Source organism: Capra hircus, chromosome 25 (assembly GCF_001704415.2).
Source record: "Capra hircus breed San Clemente chromosome 25, ASM170441v1, whole genome shotgun sequence".
NCBI lineage: Eukaryota > Metazoa > Chordata > Mammalia > Artiodactyla > Bovidae > Capra > Capra hircus.
The window spans coordinates 1,230,050-1,251,105 of record NC_030832.1 but is presented as its reverse complement, the minus strand read 5'-3'; the positions used below and the strand labels follow the sequence as shown (position 1 = coordinate 1,251,105).

The 21,056-nt window shown below is 59.6% G+C and overlaps 1 protein-coding gene across 15 annotated transcripts in view; it reads right to left on the bottom strand.

Annotated features, from left to right (window-relative positions):
- The window catches only part of MAPK8IP3 (mitogen-activated protein kinase 8 interacting protein 3), a 44,479-nt gene that overhangs the window by 8,871 nt on the left and 14,552 nt on the right, over nt 1–21,056 (bottom strand). For 2 of the 15 annotated variants that reach the window (XM_018040036.1, XM_018040041.1), the window contains exons 3-13: nt 16,440–16,510; nt 16,173–16,264; nt 13,647–13,670; nt 11,518–11,662; nt 8,296–8,539; nt 8,032–8,134; nt 7,673–7,791; nt 2,752–2,763; nt 1,954–1,971; nt 749–806; nt 324–476 (exon numbers count right to left, since the gene is read on the bottom strand). In XM_018040036.1, coding sequence (XP_017895525.1) covers nt 324–476; nt 749–806; nt 1,954–1,971; nt 2,752–2,763; nt 7,673–7,791; nt 8,032–8,134; nt 8,296–8,539; nt 11,518–11,662; nt 13,647–13,670; nt 16,173–16,264; nt 16,440–16,510 — 1,039 coding nt within the window. Of the gene's footprint in view, nt 1–323; nt 477–748; nt 807–1,953; nt 1,972–2,751; nt 2,764–7,672; nt 7,792–8,031; nt 8,135–8,295; nt 8,540–10,335; nt 10,437–11,517; nt 11,663–13,646; nt 13,671–16,172; nt 16,265–16,439; nt 16,511–21,056 lie in introns of those variants that run through there. The other 13 variants (XM_018040045.1, XM_018040037.1, XM_018040046.1 and 10 more) reach the window with 13 other exon arrangements.

Here is a 21,056-nt window from a genome sequence, read left to right as displayed (position 1 = left end):
AAAGGCCACAAGGAGGTGCAGAGCGCTGAGGGGGTACCCCAGCCCTTCCTGGCCTGACTGAGGGCGAGGGCAGGGGGATCGCCGGGACTCACAACAGCTAGAGGCCCTTTCCCCTCTCCCTTCCTCCTAAGCGAAAGGCCGCGTGTGAGCGCGGCGGGAAGGGCCGGCTCAGCCGCTGGATGAGGGACACCCACGAGGGAGCGCTGTCCCTCGTGCAGGACTCCCGCAGGCGACAGGAAGGCGCGCCCAGGGCGGGGCCGGATCCCGCCCTCAATGCCCGCCCCCGCCCCCACGGGAGCCCCGCCCCCACGGGTCACGCCCACCTCCTCAGCTCCTCCTCCAGGTCTTTGATGCGGTTCTCCAGTCTGAGCTTGGCCTGCCTGGCGGCCTCCAAGTCCCCCTTCAGCGCCTCCTGCTCCCCCGACAGCTGGTCCACCTTGGCGATGAGGTCGTTTTTCACCACGTTCAGAGCGTTTCTTTGAAAAGGCAGAGAAAGACGAGCTGCTGTGTGCATTAAGGGATGGGCTCTCAGAGGTGGCTGCCCACCCTGGTGATCTGAGCACACACACCCTGGTCCCAAAAGTCAATGAGCGGTGACAGGTGGTGGTGAGAGGCTGTGACCCCTGCCACCCTCCAGGAGGGTGGGCTCAGTCTAGTGGGTCCAGGTTCTCCCTGCAGGCCACCCTGCAGGCTGGATGGCTGTAGCTGTTACAGGAGCCCCTGGCCCGTGGAGGGAGGGCATTCTTACTTGGTTTCTAGAAGCTGTGAGTTCTCCAGCAGCAGATTCCCCACTTCCTTGCCCATTCCTGAAACAGAGGGCACGGAGTTGTCACATGTGCCTGGTGAAGCCAGACCCTGATGCCCATCCCTGTCTCAGAGTAACAAACGTCCCCCTGGGGGAGGGGGTGCAGCCCACGCTGGAAGGACCCCACCCCGGGGGCCGACGCGAGGGGCCAAAGGACCAGAGGCCCGAACTGCAGGAAGACACCAGGCTGGGCCATCCCGGGAGAGGCCTCTGCTGGTCACGGAGCAGGCTCTCCACCAAGCAATGCAGTCGGGGAGGGATCTGTTGCATGTGAGCTCGTGGGGTCTTGGCCTGACCTCTGCAGGGCACTGGGCAGGTCCCCGGGTCCTGGTGGACACCGCAGCCCTGGGCTGAATTCTAGAGCTCAGCGATGGGGATCGCGGCTGTCTATTGACATGAAGTCTGCGCACCAGCAGGGCTTGGACGGCACCTCGAGAGGACTCTGCACAACCTCCTCCATCTCTGCCTGCCCCGCCCAGCGTCACCACCCTCCCTCAGGAGCACAGAGGCTGCAGTTGTGGTGATGGGACAGGGCCCCGGGCCCAGGGGGAGGGATGGCCCATAGCAGGTACAGCCCTCAGCGGCCTGGGAGCAGACCTGGGACCTGGCCCGAGGGCAGGGCCGGCAGGGGGCAGAGGTGGGAGTGAGGAGGGCAGCGCTCTCGGGGTGGTGCCTGGTGGGGGCCCAGGAGGCCACAAAGCCCCAGAGCACAGCTGATCCTTTAGGACAGCCTCCTGCGCAGTTCGCCCCACAGCTTAACGCGGCCGCGGTATGAGGTGACCCCGCAGTGTGCCCAGCCTGGATCCCTTGCTGTTTCCGTTCCCAACTCCCTGTCCCCAGCGGGGCCTGCCTGCCCCTTCAGGTGGGACGCAGCTGGCCCTGGGCGCAGGCCTTCTGAACTAACGAGGCTCAGAGACACTGAGGCCCCCCTCAATCCATCGAGGGCCTGCTCTGAAGGGGTCAGGTATCCACTCGCCACGCCTGCTGGGGGCCCCACACCCCCGCCCAGAAGCCACGGCCCTGCTGCCCCCACGTGCCCCCCATCAGGCTCAACAAAGCAAATGGCTCGGGAAGCGTGAGGGGGTGTTGGGGAGGCAGAGGAAGCCAGAAGTAGGGAAATGCATACTGAACCGGGGCCTCGGCCTTACCAAAAAAATCATCACGCACTATGGGCGCCATCCCAGTCCCACGGGAGACAGGCGGCCAGGGCGGGAGGAGGAGAGGGAGAGAAGAGAAGCGCATTAAGCCCGTGTGACGAGCAGGCGGGGGGACGTCAGGGCTACTGCTCGTCAGGCTAGGGGTGCTTGCGGGAGCGGGATGGCGGGGCAGAAAGGTCACCCTTGGGCGATGCAGAGGCCTGCCAGGCCAGGAGCGCCGAGCGGTGAGGGGCCCTCAGGGCAGCCCAGTGGACCTCTGACAGTGACCTCCTGGGAGAGGTGGGGGTTAAGGGTGGGGTCTCTGCAAACGAGGGGGAGCTGTGCCAGGCCCGGTGCCTTCGAGTGGGTGTGTGGGGGATGACCACCTAAGGGTGGTCAGGGCCCCAGAGCCTCTGCTGAGAGCAGGCGGGCAGGCTGTGGCTCACGCGCCCCATGCAGAGGACCCCTGACTTCCAGGCTGCACCCGACAGAGGGGAGACGCCACAGAATGGGGCCCGCACACGGTATCGTTAGCACTCGGCCCTGTGGAAGCTGAAGAGACAGCCTCGGAGGAGAGGCCGGGTCCAGCGCGCAGCAGCTCCCCCTCACTTGTCGAGGTCCCTGTCCGCAGGCCAGTGGAGCAAACCAAAACAAGCTTCGGAGCAGCAGTGGGCTGGCAGCGGAAGCATGCGTGCCTTGGTGGCTGGGGCCGGGGTCGGGTGGGGACGGGCTGCAGCTAGGGTGTCCCAGGGTGCCACCCCTCCACCGGGACGCCACCGCGGGGAAGAGGGTGACAGCAGAGATACACACCTGAGAACTCCCCTGCAGCCACGTCCAGCGAGGCACGGAGAGACCGCGGGGGTGGGGTGGGGAGGAAGCGACAAAGGTCAATTGGTGACTGAAACCAGCAGAATCAAGAGACTCTTGTTAAAGAAAAAGCAGCAGTGACCGGCCATTTCGGGTTGAAGAGCCCGAAAGAGTATGAGGGGACATCCCCAGGCCCGTGGGTGCCAACTGCCACTCAAGGCAGGGCCCCCGCGGGAAAGGGGAGGCTGGGACAGCACGGCCCTCAGTACCCGGGCCTGAGGTGGGCGTGGCCCTCTCTGCTCCCCCCACCCATCAGGAGGGCCACCCGCCCGTGAGGCCAGCCTGTGTTGGGGGCTTTGGTGGGTGCTGGGCGTCCAGCCTCATAAGCGCCCCCAGAGTGGGTGAGCTGCCGACACGGACCTGGCCTCGGGGGCGGGGGGCCTGGCCAGCCCAGGTCTAGGTGAAGGGCAAGACCTCAGGTCAAGGACGGCCAGACGACCAGGGCCCTCTCCTTTGCCAGGAGGAAATGACTGAGTCAGGATGGGGTGGGGTGGCCCTTCTTTGTGCCACACTGCTCCCCGCTACCCAGCTGAAGACTTGATGGAATGGTGCGCTTCCATATGGCTCACTTCACGCAGAGAGAAATGGTGTAGTCACCCGACGGAAGTGACAAGCGACGGACTCTGCTGGAGGCGCCACAGTCGCTGCCTCCAGAACCTGGTGTTCTTCTCAGACCTCTTTCTACACAGACATCACTGTTTAAAAAACAAAATCTCGACCACACTCTCCATAGTCTTGGACAACGCTCCAACCATCACCTTGAAAGCATCCACGTGGAGACGCCCCACTGTTTGTCGCAGCTCCTCTGATAGGCGTTTCGACCCAGGGCTGTGCAGGCACCACAGCAGGTGCACGGGCTCCTGTGGGCATGCTTGGCCCTATTGGAGGAACAGTGGCCTAGCTCCTGCAGGCCCAGATGGCCTCCACGTCACCCATCAGCTCCCACCGCAGCACGGACAGCACCCGCTTCATTCTCATCAATCGTTTGAGGAAAGAGAGTTATCTCTATACTCTCGCGGTTCATTTCTGTGTTATTCCTGAAGCTGAGCAGCTTTTCAGGTTTGTGGGTCCTGTGAATGTCCTACTTTTTTCTCTACTCATTTCCTGGTGTATGTTACTTCTTTTAACGTTAATGATAGAGACCATATATATATAGGCTTTGGCCATGAAGAGAGGCGCAGATTATGAAAATACTGTCCGATATTCTCTTCCAGTTCTGTTATCCTTGTATTTTTACGTTTCGATCTTTATCCACCTAGAAATTACTTATGTGCACAGTGTGAGGTTAGATTAGACTTCATTTTTTCCAAGTGGCTATTCAACGACTCCAGTACATATGCTGAGTCAGCCACAATCGGGCACCTTCTGGCGTCAGTGACGGGGGACCGGGCTTCCCGTCGCTGACGCGTCCTCCAGCTGAGCCGGACTCTGGGCACAAGAGCAGAGCCCCAGCTCAACCGTCCAGCTCATCCCTGGACACAGGGCCGGCCCCACGCTCCAGGGCTCCGTCCACACATCCCAAGAGCTCTCCACCCTCCTCAGCTCCTCAGGGCTGCCTGCCCTGCCTGTGCCCCTCACACTGAAGCCTCCAGAAAGGCCCCCAAAGGCCCGTCGCCCCCAGGGGCAGGGTCTCGTTCCAGCAGAGCTGAGTGGTGCCCAAGAGGCCTTCCACGTGACAAAGTGCCGGGACTCAGGGTCCCACCCCCTAGCTGAGAAGACAGCTCTCCCTGCAGCCCCTCGGAGCAGACTCATCTGAGGTGCTAGTTAGGGCTTCCCGTGGGAAGATCAGGTCAGGCACCCCCGCTCCAGGGAGCCAGCCCCAGGAACCCTGTGCGCATCACGCTGGGGGCTGGTGACCCACCTTCACCTACGGCTTTAGTCCTGCGGTTCCAGGTAACACTCACTGGTGTGCGGTTTACAGGGACTGACATCCAGGGCGGTGCCACCTGAACCACAGGAGGTGGCCAGGCGCCACAAATCTGCCAGCCTGGGAGGTGCCGAGGTGGGAGGGCAGGGACGGCCACATGGCGAGAGTGGACCCACCATCAGCACTGCAGCCGTGGGCATGGCAGGGAGGGGCCAGCCCTGCAGCCTGGGGCCGTGGGGCAGATTTGGCCAGTGGGAGGGATCGACACGGGCAGGCCACCCAGAGCCGCCAGGGAGCGAGGAGGCCTATGAGCTCCAGCGATCTCTAAGAACCAGGTGAGGTGCCACAAGTGAGGCAGAAACCTCAGTCCCGACAGCCAAAAGGGAGACGACCCAAATGTTCCTCGGTGGCTGAATGGAGCACGAAGTGTGGTCTGTCCACACGCTGGAACGCTATTCAGCCGCAAAAAAGGAATGAGATCCTGACATGCTCCTACGCGGATGAGGCTCAAAGGCACTCTGCTAAGTGAAGGCAGGCAGATGCAAAACGCACTGACATAAAGTGCCCAGGGAGGCACGTCTGCAGACAGGAGGTGGAACAGTGGCACGGGGTCGGGGGAGGTGGCGGGGACCGCTGCTTGTTCGGGGTGGCGGGTGAAGTGTTCAGAAGTCACACAGTGAGGAGCGCACAGATTGCGTGGCGTGGACATCCCACCTCTGTAAAGCTGCTGGTCGGGGCAGGGCCGCTGCCCGGGCTGGGTGTGAGGTCAAGTCCTGGCTCTGCCTATGCACCTCACCCTTGTGACCCTGCTTCCCTCATCTGGGACGTGGGCCACCAGCAGTGCGAGGGGTCAATGGTGGCCGTTCATGGAGCGAGCTGGCGACCCTCTTCTCGTAAGGACCGTGATGAATGCAGGGATCCTGTCACATGACACGAACGGGGAAAGGCACGAGGCCCGGGGCCGAGCGTCGTCCCTGAGACCCCCCGCCATCAGCGTGGCCAGGAGCAGGCCTCCACCCCCGACAGGGAAGCACACAGTGTCCTGTGCCTGCACGGTTTCCAAGCGGGCAGGGCCCTGGTGCGAAAGCTCTGCCGCGCACGAGGCTGCCCGCAGCCCCTCGCAGCCTCCTCGGCAGGAGGGCGCTCGCTCCAGAGACCACAGCCTGGACCCAGGTGCCTCCTCCCAGCCGCGCCCGGCCCTGCCGGCCTGCCGCCCATCCCCATGAGTCCACACCTGTCCCGGGGGGACCCATGTCTAGAAACCTCTCCTGAAGACATCACCGGACACTCTGGCAAAGACCTAAGCCCGCTAGTGGCTATGAGAGTGGAAGTCGAACTGTGAAACTTAGAACCAAGATGGAACCCATCAGGTCACTTGCAGTGACGTGAAGATAAGGAAGGTAAAACGTGCCACGGAATCTTAGTCATTCGGGGGAATCAGCACAGAGAACAGGCTGGACGTACGTGGCCGCCCCACACTCTGGGCACACGTGCTGGTGAGGGGATCTCTCATCATGACACGGCGAGGGCGGGGGAGCTGCTTTGGTGTTTACTCTCTTATCCGCAGGGTGTGATAATTATTTAACGTTATTACCAGCATGCACCCTTTTTCAAAAATTGAGAAAAATGCCTGAAAATTAAATTTATATGATATTAGCTGAAATATGTAAAAAAAGAGCAGAAAGACGTCAAAATATTAAAGGTGATTATTCCTAATTAGTAGATTTTTTTGAATACTAATAGTTTTTTATATTTAAAAATATGTATTTTTATATAATGCTTAGGAGAAAGAGTCCATTAAAAATATTTACTGCCCAGAGTGGGCATCCTTGTCTTGTCCCTAATCTTAGAGGGGACGCTTTCAGTCTTCCTGCACGGAGTGTGAACTTACTTCCCAGTCCTGAAACGTGCGTCTGAGAGCCGAGACGGTGGTGAGTTTCATGTGTGTGTTTCACCGCGCCCCAATGCACATGACTGTTCACCCACAGCTGGGCACAGCTGTGCTGGTGCCGAGCCCCGGTGCTACGGCAGCCCGCAGCCCCGACCCTGAGTAAGAGGCACCTCCTGGGAACCACTAGACACAGGAGGCGGGGCTGTGCCGGCTGAAAATGCCAGCTGGGCCCCCTTCGTCTGTGGGTCAGGCCCGGCGGTGTGGGCAACTGGCAGGCCAGCCGGGCGGCACTGTCCACACGGGAACCCGCTGTGGAGATGCCCCGAGCGCCCGCAGGCGTGTCTGTCAGGGGAGAGACAGCAGCAGCAGGACTGACAAAAAACACTCCGGGATGCTGGACAGCCCTGCCTCCTCGAGCAGCAGCTGGTCAAACACCATCACACGCCAGAAGGCAGGGCTCCCAGATGCCGCTGGAGGATCGCTACCAGCCCGCTGGCCACATGTCCAGAGGGAGCAGCCGTGCAGGCTCCAGCTGCTGCCCCAGCCCAAGGAGAAACGAGAGGACCCGCCCCCCGGGGGTTGGGAGGGGACGCACCGGAACCACGGCCCGGCGCCCGCCTCACTGGCTTGGAGCGGGATGGACGCTTTAGGAACAAGGCTGCCTCTCCAGGCTCCGCTCTGGACCGTGTCGGTTCCAGAGGTGGGGCGGAACCTGGGAGACTGCAGGACTCGCCACCACTGCCCTGAGGGCCCCAGCCCGGCCTCAGGGCTACATGGGCTCTCCCTGCACCATCTCAGACTTGTGGAGGGTGCTAACTGTCTGGGCACATTCCTCGCGAACTGGAAGAGCTAACAACAGCCACCCTCCCAGAACATCTCCTGAATGTGGGAGGGGTTCGGCGCAGGGGCCGCTGAGGACTGCCGGGGACAGGACTGTTCTTGGGGTGACGGTGTCATCTGCAATTAGTGGCTCAACTCCGTGAGCACCGCAAACCCCGCAGGGCGGCACCCTCCACATTTACAGCTGGTAAAAGAACTTCTCGCAGAGACTCCGCCCTCATCACAAACAAGAGCACCCACAGCAGGCCCAGGGATGGCGGTGTTACCTAGCAGGTCGGCCCCTTCGTCCACGTCTCCGATGACCTCGGAGCCCGCCGTCGACAGCTCGTGGTACAGGGAGTCGGTGTTGATGCCGAAAGCCTTGTTCACGATTCCCTGGGTCGGGCTGCAAAGACACATGGTGAGGGAGGCCAGTGAGCGGGCAGCGCCGCCAGACCGGGCATGAGGCGCCCTGCGGGGCTGCCAACGCCAGCACCGCCGGACCGGGCATGGGGCACCCTGTGGGGGCACAGGGGCAGGAGTGGTAGGTGCTGGGTCAGCACCCCAGGTGTTTCCCGCCCGAGGAGCTGCAGGCACCTCCCTTGAGGGCACCGACCCCGGCACGGGCTCTGGGCCCAGCAAGCACCTGCTGCCCGTGCGGTCCAGGCGAGGCTCCCGGCCCATGTCCAGCTCTGGGGTGGAGTCGATGATGTCCTGAACGTCAGACCACTCGTCACTGCTGCCCATGCCTGGGGGACACAGTGGAGCCTGGGTTGGGGGTGGCCAGCGGCTCCTGGCACTCCCTGTGGCTGCCCTGGGGCCCCCTTGTCCAGAGACCCCAGGCCAGGCCAGCGTGGGCGGGAGGGTCGGGGGGGGTTCTTCTGGGGGACTGGGGGGCCGGGCGCAGTACCTATGCTGACATTGCGCATCTCCTGTGTGACCTGCACCTCCATGTTGCGGCTGTTGCGCTTCTCCCGTGCCCGCTTGCTGTTCTTGGAGCCGCCGTAGTCGCCCAGTGGCTGCAGGCCCTCGCTGAGGGGCGTGACTGCGGCCGAGGGCACGGAGGATGTGGGCGTGTTGGACTTGGTGCCCGTGGTGCTGGGCGTGGCCGCTGCTGAGGACTGGCCCGACTCGGACATCTCGTCCTGTGGACACTGGGGCCAAACACAGACAGAGGGAGGCTCGAGGCGCGGGTCTCGCCCCCGGGAGGCCGGCTGGACCGCGCAGGGTGGGTGGGCAGGTGACGTCCACTGCCTCGAGGCCCCCTCACTTGGGGTCTTTGTCACCCTGCAGTAACACAGCTCTTGGGGCCAGAGTGAATGGGACAGGGGGGCACTTCTCTCCCACCGGGCTGATTCCTCTTGTCACTCGGCTCATCTGGCTGCAGCCTCTGGCTCTCCAGGGGCAGGTACAGCTTATTTAAAAGGCTTCCCCAGGACAGACACGAAGTTATGTGGATGGGGCAGGTAGCCCCTTGCAGCTGGAGGGTAGACGGAGCTAAGCCACAGCCCAGGGCAGGGCAGAGGGCCCCCAGCGGGGGAGGGGGCTGGGGAGGCCGGGGTGCCTTCTGACCAAGTTACCGCTCCTCTGCGAGGCCCTAGAGGGCGGACCCCTCCTGCCCCGGCCACAGTCAGGGGCTGTGACACCCCAATTCTGCCAGCGGTGGCCCCTCCCCAACAAAGAGACACCAGGGGACAGGCTTCACTTAACCTCCACGGCCCAGCTGAACTGAAGTTTGCCTTCGACACTCGCGCAAGTGCAAACAAGTTGAAACCCGACTTCTGCAGAATGGGATGTTCCCCAAATATTTCAGGAGTGCAAAAAGACCACATTAGTAAAAACTGCTGTCGACTGTCGACCTTAAGGATCTCCCTGGAGACAGAACACACTGTCTGAATACTGTGCTCCCCTCCATCCGTCTTTCCTGGGGAACCTCAGTAGCAGCAGCCCCTGATCTTCTGTGAACTGAGCCCGGGGCCCGCCGCTTCTCGCCTGTGCAGAGAAGGGGCACAGTCTCTCGGGGGGGGGACAGCCCTGTGTCCCCTCCAGGCACACATTCCCCTTGGTGCTTCCAGAGGACCCGATGGTGGGCTACAGCCTTCTCCTTGAAGCTGGAGCAAAGCTGGGACTCCTGCCTGTAACTAAGCAAAGCCGACTGGGCTCCTGGGGCCGCCTCCAGGTGACCGGGGGTCAGAGCTGGTTGGGAACTTCTGAGATCTGCCTTGCCCCGCCTGGTCACCCCGGGTGCCACCCCTCCTGGGCTGAGACGCCTCCACCGTTTGCGTCACCGCTAGGAGGGGCTTTCGTCCCGGCGGCTGTGTCCCCAGGAGACACTTGGTGGTGTCTGGAGACACTTGTGGTGGTCAGAGCCAGAGCTGGGGGTGGGTGGAGGTGGGGTGCCCACAACACCCCACAGGGCACAGGACGGCCCCCCAGCCAATCACACTTGGCCGCGTTGCCAATGGGCCGCGGTGAGAGGTCGCCTGCAAACACTTTTGATTTGGCTTTGGGCTCTGCAGGCTAGGGCCCATTTGTAAAGCACAAACCCTCTCCTGCCCACAGCACCATGCATGTTGTGGGCCCCTCTGACGGCCCCCTGTGCTCTGTCCACCCACGCGACAGAGGCGCCTGGGTGATCCATGGGGTGGAGGAGGCTCTTGCTGGTGCCCGAGGAGGCCAGTGCGTGAGGCTGCTGTCCCGGGATTTCACAAGGACAGGGCGCCACGTGAGCCCACGCCACATGGAAGCACACATTTCCAGACCACCTGACTCAATGGCCATGCTCCCTGCCTGTCTGTGACTTGAATGCTTTTGCTCCCTGGGCCTCCTGACCCTGGTGATCACTGCGGGGGTGAGGCGGCATCACCAGGCCTCCTTGGCTCCCCGAGCTGTCCGTTGCCCTACAAGAGGCCACCACTTACCCACAGGACACTCCCTGGCCACTACTTACCTAAAGAAACCTGCCAACCTCTAACACCAACGTGCAGCAGTGGCCTCCAAATGCCACTCCAAATCCCACATCCCAGCGGCCGTGCCTCCCATGAGGAGCCACAACTGTTTGGTTAAAACACTGAAAGTACAGTACATAAAAACAAAAAACAAAACAAAAACAACAAAACAAATTTAAAAATTAGGAAAACCTGAAAACCTACAGCATAAAATAAAAAGAACTTAAAAGTAATTGTTAAAAGAAATCAAACAAAACACACCTATGAACTAAAACATAAAAGACTATGGTTTATTAAAAGAGGACGATTTCAGACAACGCAGGAGGAGAGACGCGGTGAGGACGTGAGGGGCCGTCCAGGTGGCCGCCCCACCTGCAGCTCTGAGGCTCACGCGCTCGGCAGGAGCCCTGGGGAGCCTTCTGCCCAGACCCCACTTGCCGGCGGGACCCTCAGTAACTGGTGGGCACGAGGTTCACTCCGCAGAACAAACGCAGAGCAAGTGGGCTCACTTTCCAACACAGCTGGTAGCTGGCAGCCTCCTGCAGCCTGGCCAGGTGCTGCAAGGCCAGGAGGAAGCTACAGGGAAGCCTGGGCCCGGGTCCACCCCTGACCTGGAAGCCAAAGGCTCTCCCGCCCACAGGCACCCTCTGACGGCCTCGGAGGGGCATCACCAGACCCAGGGCGGCCTCGTCTCCCACAAGGTGGCCTCTTCACGGTCAGGAGGTCCGTGGCCTGCCTTCTCCAGGCTGATGCAGCCCACAGACCAAGACACGCGGACAGTGCCGGGGAGCCCTGCATGAGTGCCTGCCCTTGGTCTTGCGGGACCCCAGTGCTGGGGGGCAGGGCGCTGCTCACTAAGCTGGGCAGCCCGGATGTCCACCTTCTCAAGCTTGGGCCTGGAGGTCATCAGCACAGGCGGGCCAGGGAGAACAGCCCAGAGAAGAGAAGCCACCCCCGGCCTCCAGCCTTCTCCTAGTTGGAGCGCAAACCTGGGACGCCAGGACCACGCGCGGGGAGAAGCCTTGTCTGGGGTGTGGTGAGGGATGGTCACTGTGCTCAGCCCTGCCCTGGGCTCGCCCTAGCACAGGCAGCTTCCCAGAGCGGCCGGGACCCCGTGCGGACCACACCCTCCTGGACACAATGGGGCAAGGCGGGGCCCCCACTCCGCGGCACGGCTACAAAACCTGGTAGCTGGAGCTGAGCTGCAGCTGGCCGAGGTCACTCAGGTGCCAGTGGTCCCCCGCAGGCGCGGGCTTGCCCCCTATCTGTGCACGTACCGAGCCATCGGCCAGGGGGAAGACACTCAGGGACGTGGGGCGCTCCTTCCTGCTGAAAGGCAGAGAGAGGACAGGGAGGGTTTAGAGGAGGGGCTCCCGAGGCAGGGCTGCAAACCCCTCCTGGACGCACGGGCACCCACGGTGCAGCTAGGGTTGCTCCCCCGGATGCCCCTGTCCAGGGCTGAGTAGGCCGTGACCGTCTGGGCCCGGCGCCTGAGACCCCCACTGACTGCAGCCGGGCTGACTAGCCTGCTCACTCGCCCAGGGCACCTCCGCTCCGCGGTGGTCCTTCGTTCCATCCCCCTGTTGCAGCATCACCACCCCTTCATTTGCGTCCACTGTAGACAGAGGCCTGCACGGCAGGGCCTGCGGCGGCCCTGTGGCTCCGCCGGCGGCACGACTGGCTTCTCCTTGGCCAAGCTTCTGCCTCCAAGGGTCAGGAGGGGTCAACCTTTCTCCCCTGCTGCTTGTCCCGTCACTGCTGTCAGGAGCCCTGGGTCTGGAGTAGAGAGCTCGTGCTGTCTGCAGCCACACGAGTTTTTTTCTCGCTCCCAGCGGTTCCTCCTTTTAAAGCTCCGCAAGCAAACTGGGAACGTCCAGTAGGCTGGATGGAAGCTCAGAGCCACCTGCCGTGGCCGGTCAGTCCCTGGAAGACGCTCCGGGCTGTTAGTGGCGAGGGCACAGAGCCAGGCCCGGGGCGGCGCAGAGTCCATGCTTCTCAGAGCCTGGTCAGGCCAGGCGTCTGGACCCCTCACACAGGCGCTGAGATGGGGGTGGCGAGGCCGCTTCAGGGGTCCCCAGGGGCTGGTTCAGAGGCTGGGCTGTCTGGAGGGGGGAGCCTTCTTCACGGTGCCTGGCGGTGCAAGCGGTGGACAGGCAGGTGGAATGGCCAGGGGCACAACTCCAGGAAGGAGGTCTCTGCCGGGGATCCCCCACAGTTCCGGGGCTGGTATGGCTGGGGCCCCCGTTTCCTGCCTGTCTGTCCTGCTCAGGAGGATGCTGCCCCTGCAGAGCAGCGTCCTGGATCCTTGGGGCCTGGCTGTGCCCTCCGGGGCTCTTCTGTGGGGACAGAGCCAAAGGAGGCTTGGGGGGCTGGATGTTTCCCACAGATGATCCCGTGTGCCTCCTCCATCAGCCCTTGTCCCCCGAGACAGACGGTGCTTTCTACAAGGCTCAGCCGTTACTTAGAAGGAGCCCGGATGGCAAGCTAGGCAGGCTGGGTCCGTAAATCCACCATGGTTCTCCCCAGGGCTGTTTGCTGGCCGCAGGCCTTGGCCCCGGGCGTCCAGGGAGGCAGCGCAGCCTGCGGGCTCCTCCTTGGGGCTCCCAGCCCCTGCTCGCTGCTGCTCCTCCACGGGGCTCCGGTGTGGAGGCCTCCTCTCCTCGGGCCCAACTCTGACGGGGGGCTGCACACCAGGGTCCTTTGGGCCAGGCTGTCACCAGGCGCCACAGGGCAATATGACGGTAGGGGCAGCATGGGGCCACCTGCCTCCCAGGATGGCACTCTTCTCCGTCGTCCGCCTCCACGGCTCTGTGCACTCATGGAGATGGCCAGGCCCAGCTCCCCGATGGAAATCCTCACGAGGGATGAGTCCCACGTCCTCTCCTCTCTGAGCCTCAGGAGTGTTCGCTGGGGATTGCTGTTGGCTGGCCATCCAGAGCCCGGTCCGACGCTTGGCCAGCACATCTTCCTGTTTCAGCCCGTCCACCCCCGAGGCTGCAGCCTGAGAGGGCCACATGGCTCACAGATGGCATGCCTCTGGCTCTGGGCTGAGCGACCAAGCTGGGCTGCCTGACGCCGGGCGCAGGGTCTCTCCACCGGCACCTGCCACCTCCTGGGGTGTGGACATGAGGTCCAGCCTGTGGCCGGCGGGTGTTGGCCAGTGGGGCCTGCATTGCTCCCGTCTCTGAGACCCACCCGCCCTCCTCAGCCGCAGGCTCTGTAAACGTGCGTCCGGAGCGTGCGATCAACTTGCGACCCTGGCAGCCGTCCGGGCTCCCCCAACCCGAGGCCCAGGGACGGCTGCGGGCTTTACCTTCTCCTCCAAGACTGGCGAGGACTGCGGGGCGGGACAGCACACGGCAGGGCGGCACACGGCGGGACGGCACACAGTGGGGGCAGCACACAGTGGGGGCGGCACGGGGCGGGGGGGGGCGAGACAAGAAGACAACATTAGAGGGCGATGGTTGGGGCTGGGGGCATGTGTGGGCACACGGAGAGGAATGGGCCCCACGGGAACAGACTGACGTGGGACACACAGACGCCTACTCCAGATGGACACAGGACACAGAGACACACACTTCTTGGCTTGGACGGCAGGTGGCACCCACTCAGACAGGGTGGGGGGCGAGCGTCCTCCCCCAGACGCCCTAGCACACGCGGGCACAGCCGCGCAGTGGCAGGGCACACGGTCACACATGCCACGTTCGCGGCACAAACATGCTCATCAGTTTTATTCTAGACACAGGTTCATGACACGGCCAGGGGTGGAGGGAAACGGCCGAGGCTCAGGGGCCAGTGCTAAGGAAGAGGCCCTCCTGGGGGAGCCCTCACAGGATCCAGAGTCGCAGCAGGACAGGATGTACCCCAGAGAAAAGCGGGCCTCCCCTCAACCTGCCGTACGGGCCCCAGCGGGACGGTGCTCCCTCTCCTCCCACCAGGGTGCTGTCTGGACGCAGGGGTGAGACTGCCACCCACGTGTTCACCTCGAGTCTGCCCGGGGCTGTCAGACACGCATGGGGCCCCGGAACCTCTCGATAACAGCCCAGGTCCAGGCGGGGCTGCAGGGTGGCAGAGCCCAGTTCCACATGCTGCCGCAGGCACGAGCAAGCGATGCTGCGCCCTGCGGTGAAGGTGAAGCCAAAGGCGGCCAGCCAGCTGGCAGGGCGACAGGCGTGGCCCAGGCATGGCCCTGCCCTCAGCCTCCCACACAAGCACTGCTCTGGCCACCACCTCCACACACACAGGAAGGCGCCTCTTCCCCTCCAGGGCAGGGGGCACAGGCGGCAGCCCCCACGCCGCTTTCTGCAGGCAGGGGTCTCCTCCCTGGGGCTCTGCTCTGGAGGAGTCTTAGCAGAGCCTGAGAGCCTGAAGAGGGCGACGGTGAAGCCACACCCAGGAGGACGGGAGGTGGGCCCCAGAACTACAGAGGGAGCCCCCAGCTCGAGGCTGGTACTCGGTGCGGTCGCTTGGGAAGTCCCTCCATGACTCGTGGCAGGCGTGAGGCGTCCGTGGTGTCGGGCAGCGGCAGCCTGGAGATGGACATTGCCCACCTTCAGACAAACCTCATCCAGAAGCAACGTCTACAGAGGCTGTGTATCTGAACAAACTCTGGTACATATTCCCTCACTAAACTCTCACAGAGCCGGGGTCACATAATGACCCCTGACACCCTCTCCTGGGGCACTCATGTTTCCAGAAAGGAAGCATCCACAGCGGCTGGAGCCCCTCTCCCCACCGGAAGCAGCGAGACCATCTGAAAACAGGCTGGGGGCCTGGTGCCCATCCTTCCCAGGCTCTGCCAGGCCTTGCGGACACAATGCACGTTGGTTTCAGATCCGAGGACGCAACAGCTGTGCGCACCACAACCGGGTGAGGAGCGGGCCCGGCCTGGACGAGCTTGAAGTATCTTGATTGCAGACATCACCCACCAAGGAGGAGGCACTGAGAAAACGGAGCCTTTACGGGACGGACCAGGGGCTTCAGGCACTCGTGGGAGGAACAAAGGGCCGCAGCTGCAGAGGCAACTCCACTGGGGGGCAAGGGGTGCTGGGGCCCTCCTTCCTCCTTCCTCCGACTGTGCGCTCTCCGGGGATGGAGGTGTGCTTCTGTCCTGACTGAAGATGGACCAGGACCAGCCTGGCCTCTGCAGGTGTCTCTGCTCCCCGAATGAAATTGGTGCGGGGTGCTCAGCTGTGTCTGCTGGGCCCCCAGGGGGAGGGGCCTCCCCCACTCCTACAGCCAGTTCCCGCCACTCGAGCTGGTCGTGGCCGACAAAGTCAGCGCAAACACGCACACACGCATCTCAGAGGGAGTCTTCACCCCCCTCCCATCCTGGTGGTTCCTGTTTCCTTTATTTCACAAAAGAGAAGATGAGGTGCAGAAGCACGTGGTGACCCGAAACACGTCGCAGAGGATGGGGCCAGGGCTGGGCGCCTCCCGTTCCCGCTGACCGGCCCCAGGCCCCGGCATCCTGCAGGACCCCGCCCGCCCCATCCCTGGGCATGTCTGCTGGGGACGGAGCGGCACCTGGTGCCACCCCAGCTGGTGTCCTGTGACTCACACTTGTCACGCTCTGCGCACACCTGCAGGTGACTGCCAAGTGCTCTGAGTGCTGGTTTTGAGGCTACAAGTACATTTACAAGAGTAGGCAAATTCACCAACGCGGAATCAGCAAGTATCAGGATCCACCATGCGGTTCCCCAGGGAACTCCTGACTGCCCGCAGCCCCGCACCCGCTGGGTGCCTCCTCAGCACACAGCCTCGCTCACGCCACGTGCTCCGACCGGACACGCCCTTCCTGAGCCTGGGGTCGGGGCGCTGGGGTGCAGCTGGCTCCTACCTCCGCCCTGGCAGGCTGCCCTCCGTCTGGCTGTTTCCCCCGACCTGCTGCATCTTGGACCTCTCGATGTGCTCCACGTAGGTCTGGATCATCTGTGGGGATGGCACGGCTGTGTGACGCTGCGGCCCGCCCCGGCCGCTGCGCTCAGGGCCCCGACAGAGGAGGAGGCAGGGCGTGGGGGCCGGGCGTCGGCTGCGCGGGGCCCACGCCCGCCGGTCCAGTGGGGCGCCCAGGAGGACAGAAGGCGGCCGGGCCGGCAGCACCCACCTCCGTGTGCCGCTGGTGCAGCGCGTTGTACTCCTTCTTCATCTCCGACTCCCGCTCCTCCAGCCGGGAAACTGGAAAACACAAGCCGCCCGCCTCTCCAGCTCACAGCCTGCTCCTGCTCCGGGCTGGCCTCCGGGAGCAGAGGGCTGCAGACGAACCCACACCCAGCGCCCTGAGCCCGGGGGCGGCCGCATCCGCGGCAACTGCCCTGAGGACACGAGCAGGCGGGCTCCGCGAGGGCCAGTGGGCGAGACTCGCAAGGGCCTCAGTCAGCGGGCAGCTCCCAGGTGCGGGCGGAACCCACGGGCATGTTGAGTTGTGGCGAGTGTGGACAGGAAGTAAGCGGATGGTTTGTGAACAGAGGCTGAATTAGGAAGTAAGCAGCCTCTGACACACGTTCAAGAGAAGAAAGTCCAGAGCACAGGGTGGAACACACGGTGTCCCTCACGTGGATCCGGGGCTGAGAGGCGGGGTCATGACCACGCCATCTCTGGGCTGAGGCACTGGGATGGCCCCCTGCATGCTCTGTGAGAGCCCGGACCGCCTGGAGGGCCACCCCAGGGCCACCGGGCCTCAGACACCCTGCGCCCCTGGGCCTTGGTTCCAGCCGCAGCCCAGCGGAACTCTGCGCAGAGCATGGGATGGGGCCCGGGGCAGCCGCGCCCTCCCCTTTCCGTGGTCCTGACCCCCGGCTCTGACCAAATGGAAAATTCAGAGTGTGTCTTGGAGCTTATGTGTGTTTTCCTTCTAAGAAGAGGTGTCCTATGCGCTCAGTCGTGTCTGACTCTTTGCAACTCCACAGGCTGTAGCCTGCATGGCTCCTCTGTCCATGGAACTCTCCAGGCAAGAGTAGCGGAGTGGGTTGCCATTTCCTTCTCCGAGAAAAGATGAAAAGGTTTCATATGTGAAAGTATTCTAAGCGAAGGGAGTGTGAAGGACTCTGCGGAGTTACAGAAAGGGTGGATCTATGCCAAACTGAAACGGGCCCCTGCTTATTCTCACCGAGCAAGGACGTGTGTGTGTGTGTGTGTGTGTGTGACTCTATCTGTGTGTGTGTGTGTGACTCTATCTGTGTGTGTCTGTGTCTGTGTGTTTGACTCTATCTGTGTGTGTCTGTGTCTGTGTGTTTGACTCTGTGTGTGTGTCTGTGTGTTTGACTTTATCTGTGTGTGTGTGTCTGTGTGTGTGTTTGACTCTGTGTGTCTGTGTGTTTGACTCTATCTGTGTGTGTGTGTCTGTGTGTTTGACTCTATCTGTGTGTGCGTGTGTGTCTATATGTCTGTGTGTTTCACTCTGTCTGTGCGTGTGTGTTTGTGTCTGTGTTTGACTCTGTGTGTTTGCGTCTGTGTCTGTTTGACTCTGTGTGTGTGTGTGTGTGTGTGTGTCTATATGTCTGTGTGTGTGTGTGCACTGCCATGGCCATCGGTCGCCTACACGCTCACCTACATGCTCACCTACAGCACCTGTGGGGTATTGGCTTCAGCAAATGGCCTTCATGTCTTGGTTTGGGATATGATAGACCCAATCACCAAACTTTTCTTTTTAATTTCATCTTAACTTTTCAGAATGTGGACAGTGGACAGAACGTGGTCCACTGGAGAAGGGAATGACAAGCCACTTCAGTATTCTTGCCTTGAGAACCCCATGAACAGTATGAAAAGGCAAAATGATAGGATACTGAGAGAGGAACTCCCCAGGTCATTAGGTGCCCAATATGCTACTGGAGATCAGTGGAGAAATAACTCCAGAAAGAATGAAGGGACGGAGCCAAAGCAAAAACAATACCCAGCTGTGGATGTGACTGGTGATAGAAGCAAGGTCCAATGCTGTAAAGAGCAATATTGCATAGGAACCTGGAATGTTAGGTCCATGAATCAAGGCAAATTGGAAGTGGTCAAACAGGAGATGGAAAGAGTGAACGTCGACGTTCTAGGAATCAGCGAACTAAAATGGGCTGGAATGGGTGAATTTAACTCAGATGACCATTATATCTACTACTGTGGGCAGGAATCCCTTACAAGAAATGGAGTAGCCATCATGGTCAACAAGAGTCCGAAATGCAGTACTTGAATGCAATCTCAAAAATGACAGAATGATCTCTGTTTGTTTCCAAGGCAAACCATTCAATATCACAGTAATCCAAGTATATGCCCCAACCAGTAATGCTGAATAAGCTGAAGTTGAATGGCTCTATGAAGACCTACAAGACCTTTAGAATTAACACCCAAAAAAGATGTCCTTTTCATTATAGGGGACTGGAATGCAAAAGTAGGAAGTCAAGAAACACCAGGAGTAACAGGCAAATTTGGCCTTGGAGTAAGGAATGAAGCAGGGGAAAGGCTAATAGAATTTTACCAAAAGAAAGCACTGGTCATAGAAAACACCCTCTTCCAACAACACAAGAGAAAACTCTACATATGGACGTCACCAGATGGTCAACACCGAAATCAGATTGATTATATTATTTGCAGCCAAAGATAGAGAAGCTCTATAGAGTCAACAAAAACAAGACCAGGAGCTGACTGTGGCTCAGATCATGAACTCCTTATTGCCAAATTCAGACTTAAATTGAAGAAAGTAGGGAAAAACCATTAGACCATTCAGGTATGACCTAAATCAAATCCCTTATGATTATACAGTGGAAGTGAGAAATAGATTTAAGGGACTAGATCTGAAAGATAGAGTGCCTGATGAACTATGGACTGAGGTTCGTGACACTGTACAGGAGACAGGGATCAAGACCATCCCCATGGAAAAGAAATGCAAAAAGGCAAAATATCTGTCTGAGGAGGCCTTGCAAATAGCTGTGAAAAGAAGAGAAGCAAAAAGCAAAGGACAAAAGGAAAGATATAAGCATCTGAATGCAGAGTTCCTAAGAATAGCAAGAAGAGATAAGAAAGCCTTCCTCAGCGATCAGTGCAAAGAAATAGAGGAAAAGAACAGAATGGAAAAGACTAGAGATCTCTTCAAGAAAATTAGAGATACCAAGGGAACATTTCTTGCAAAGATGGGCTCGATAAAGGACAGAAATCGTCTGGACCTAACAGAAGCAGAAGATATTAAGAAGAGGTGGCAAGAATACACGGAAGAACTGTACAAAAAAGATCATGACCGAGATAATCACGATGGTGTGATCTCTAATCTAGAGCCAGACATCCTGGAATGTGAAGTCAGTGGGCCTTAGGAAGGATCACTACGAAGAAAGCTAGTGGAGGTGATGGAATTACACTTGAGCTGTTTCAAATCCTGAAAGATGATGCTGTGAAAGTGCTGCACTCAATATGCCAGCAAATTTGGAAAACTCAGCAGTGGCCACAGGACTGGAAAAGGTCCATTTTCATCCCAATCCCAAAGAAAGGCAATGCCAAAGAATGCTCAAACTACCGCACAATTGCACTCATCTCACACGCTAGTAAAGTAATGCTCAAAATTCTCCAAGCCAGGCTTTAGCAATACGTGAACTGTGAACTTCCAGATGTTCAAACTGGTTTTAGAAAAGGCAGAGGAACCAGAGATCAAATTGCCAACATCTGTTGGATCATCAAAAAAGCAAGAGAGTTCCAGAAAAGCATCTATTTCTGCTTTATTGACTATGCCAAAGCCTTTGTGTGGATCAAGATAAACTGTGGAAAATTCTGAAAGAGATGGGAATACCAGACCACCTGACCTGCCTCTTAAGAAACCTATACTCAGGTCAGGAAGCAACAGTTAGAACTGGACATGGAACAACGCACTGGTGTCAAATAGGAAAAGGAGTACATTAAGGCTGTATATTGTCACCCTGCTTATTTAACTTATATGCAGAGTACATCATGAGAAACGCTGGGCTGGAAGAAGCACAAGCTGGAATCAAGATTGCCGGGAGAAATATCAATAACCTCAGATATGCAGATGATACCACGCTTATGGCAGAAAGTGAAGAGGAACTAAAAAGCCTCTTGATGAAAGTGAAAGAGGAGAGTGAAAAAGTTGGCTTAAAGCTAAACGTTTAGAAAACTAAGATCTTGGCATCTGGTCCCATCACTTCATGGGAAATAGATGGGGAAACAGTGGAAACAGTGTCAGACTTTGTTGTTTGGGGCTTCACTGCAGATGTTGATTGCAGCCATGAAATTAAAAGACACTCCTTGAAAGGAAAGTTATGACCAACCTAGGTAGCATACTAAAAAGCAGAGACATTACTTTGCTAACAAAGGTCCATCTAGTCAAGGCTATGGTTTTTCCAGTGGTCATGTATGGATGTGAGAGTTGGACTGTGAAGAAAGCTGAGTGCCAAATAATTGATGCTTTTGAACTGTGGTGTTGGAGAAGACTCTTGAGAGTCCCTTGGACTGCAAGGAGATCCAACCAGTCCATCCTAAAGGAGATCAGTCCTGGGTGTTCATTGGAAGGACTGATGCTGAAGCTGAAGCTCCAGTACTTTGGCCACCTCATGTGAAGAGTTGACTCATTGGAAAAGACCTTGATGCTGGGAGGGATTGGGGGCAGGAGGAGAAGGGGACGACCGAGGATGAGATGGCTGGATGGCATCGCTGACTCGATGGACATGCGTTTGGGTGAACTCCGGGAGTTGGTGATGAACAGGGAGGCCTGGCGTGCCGCGATTCATGGGCTCGC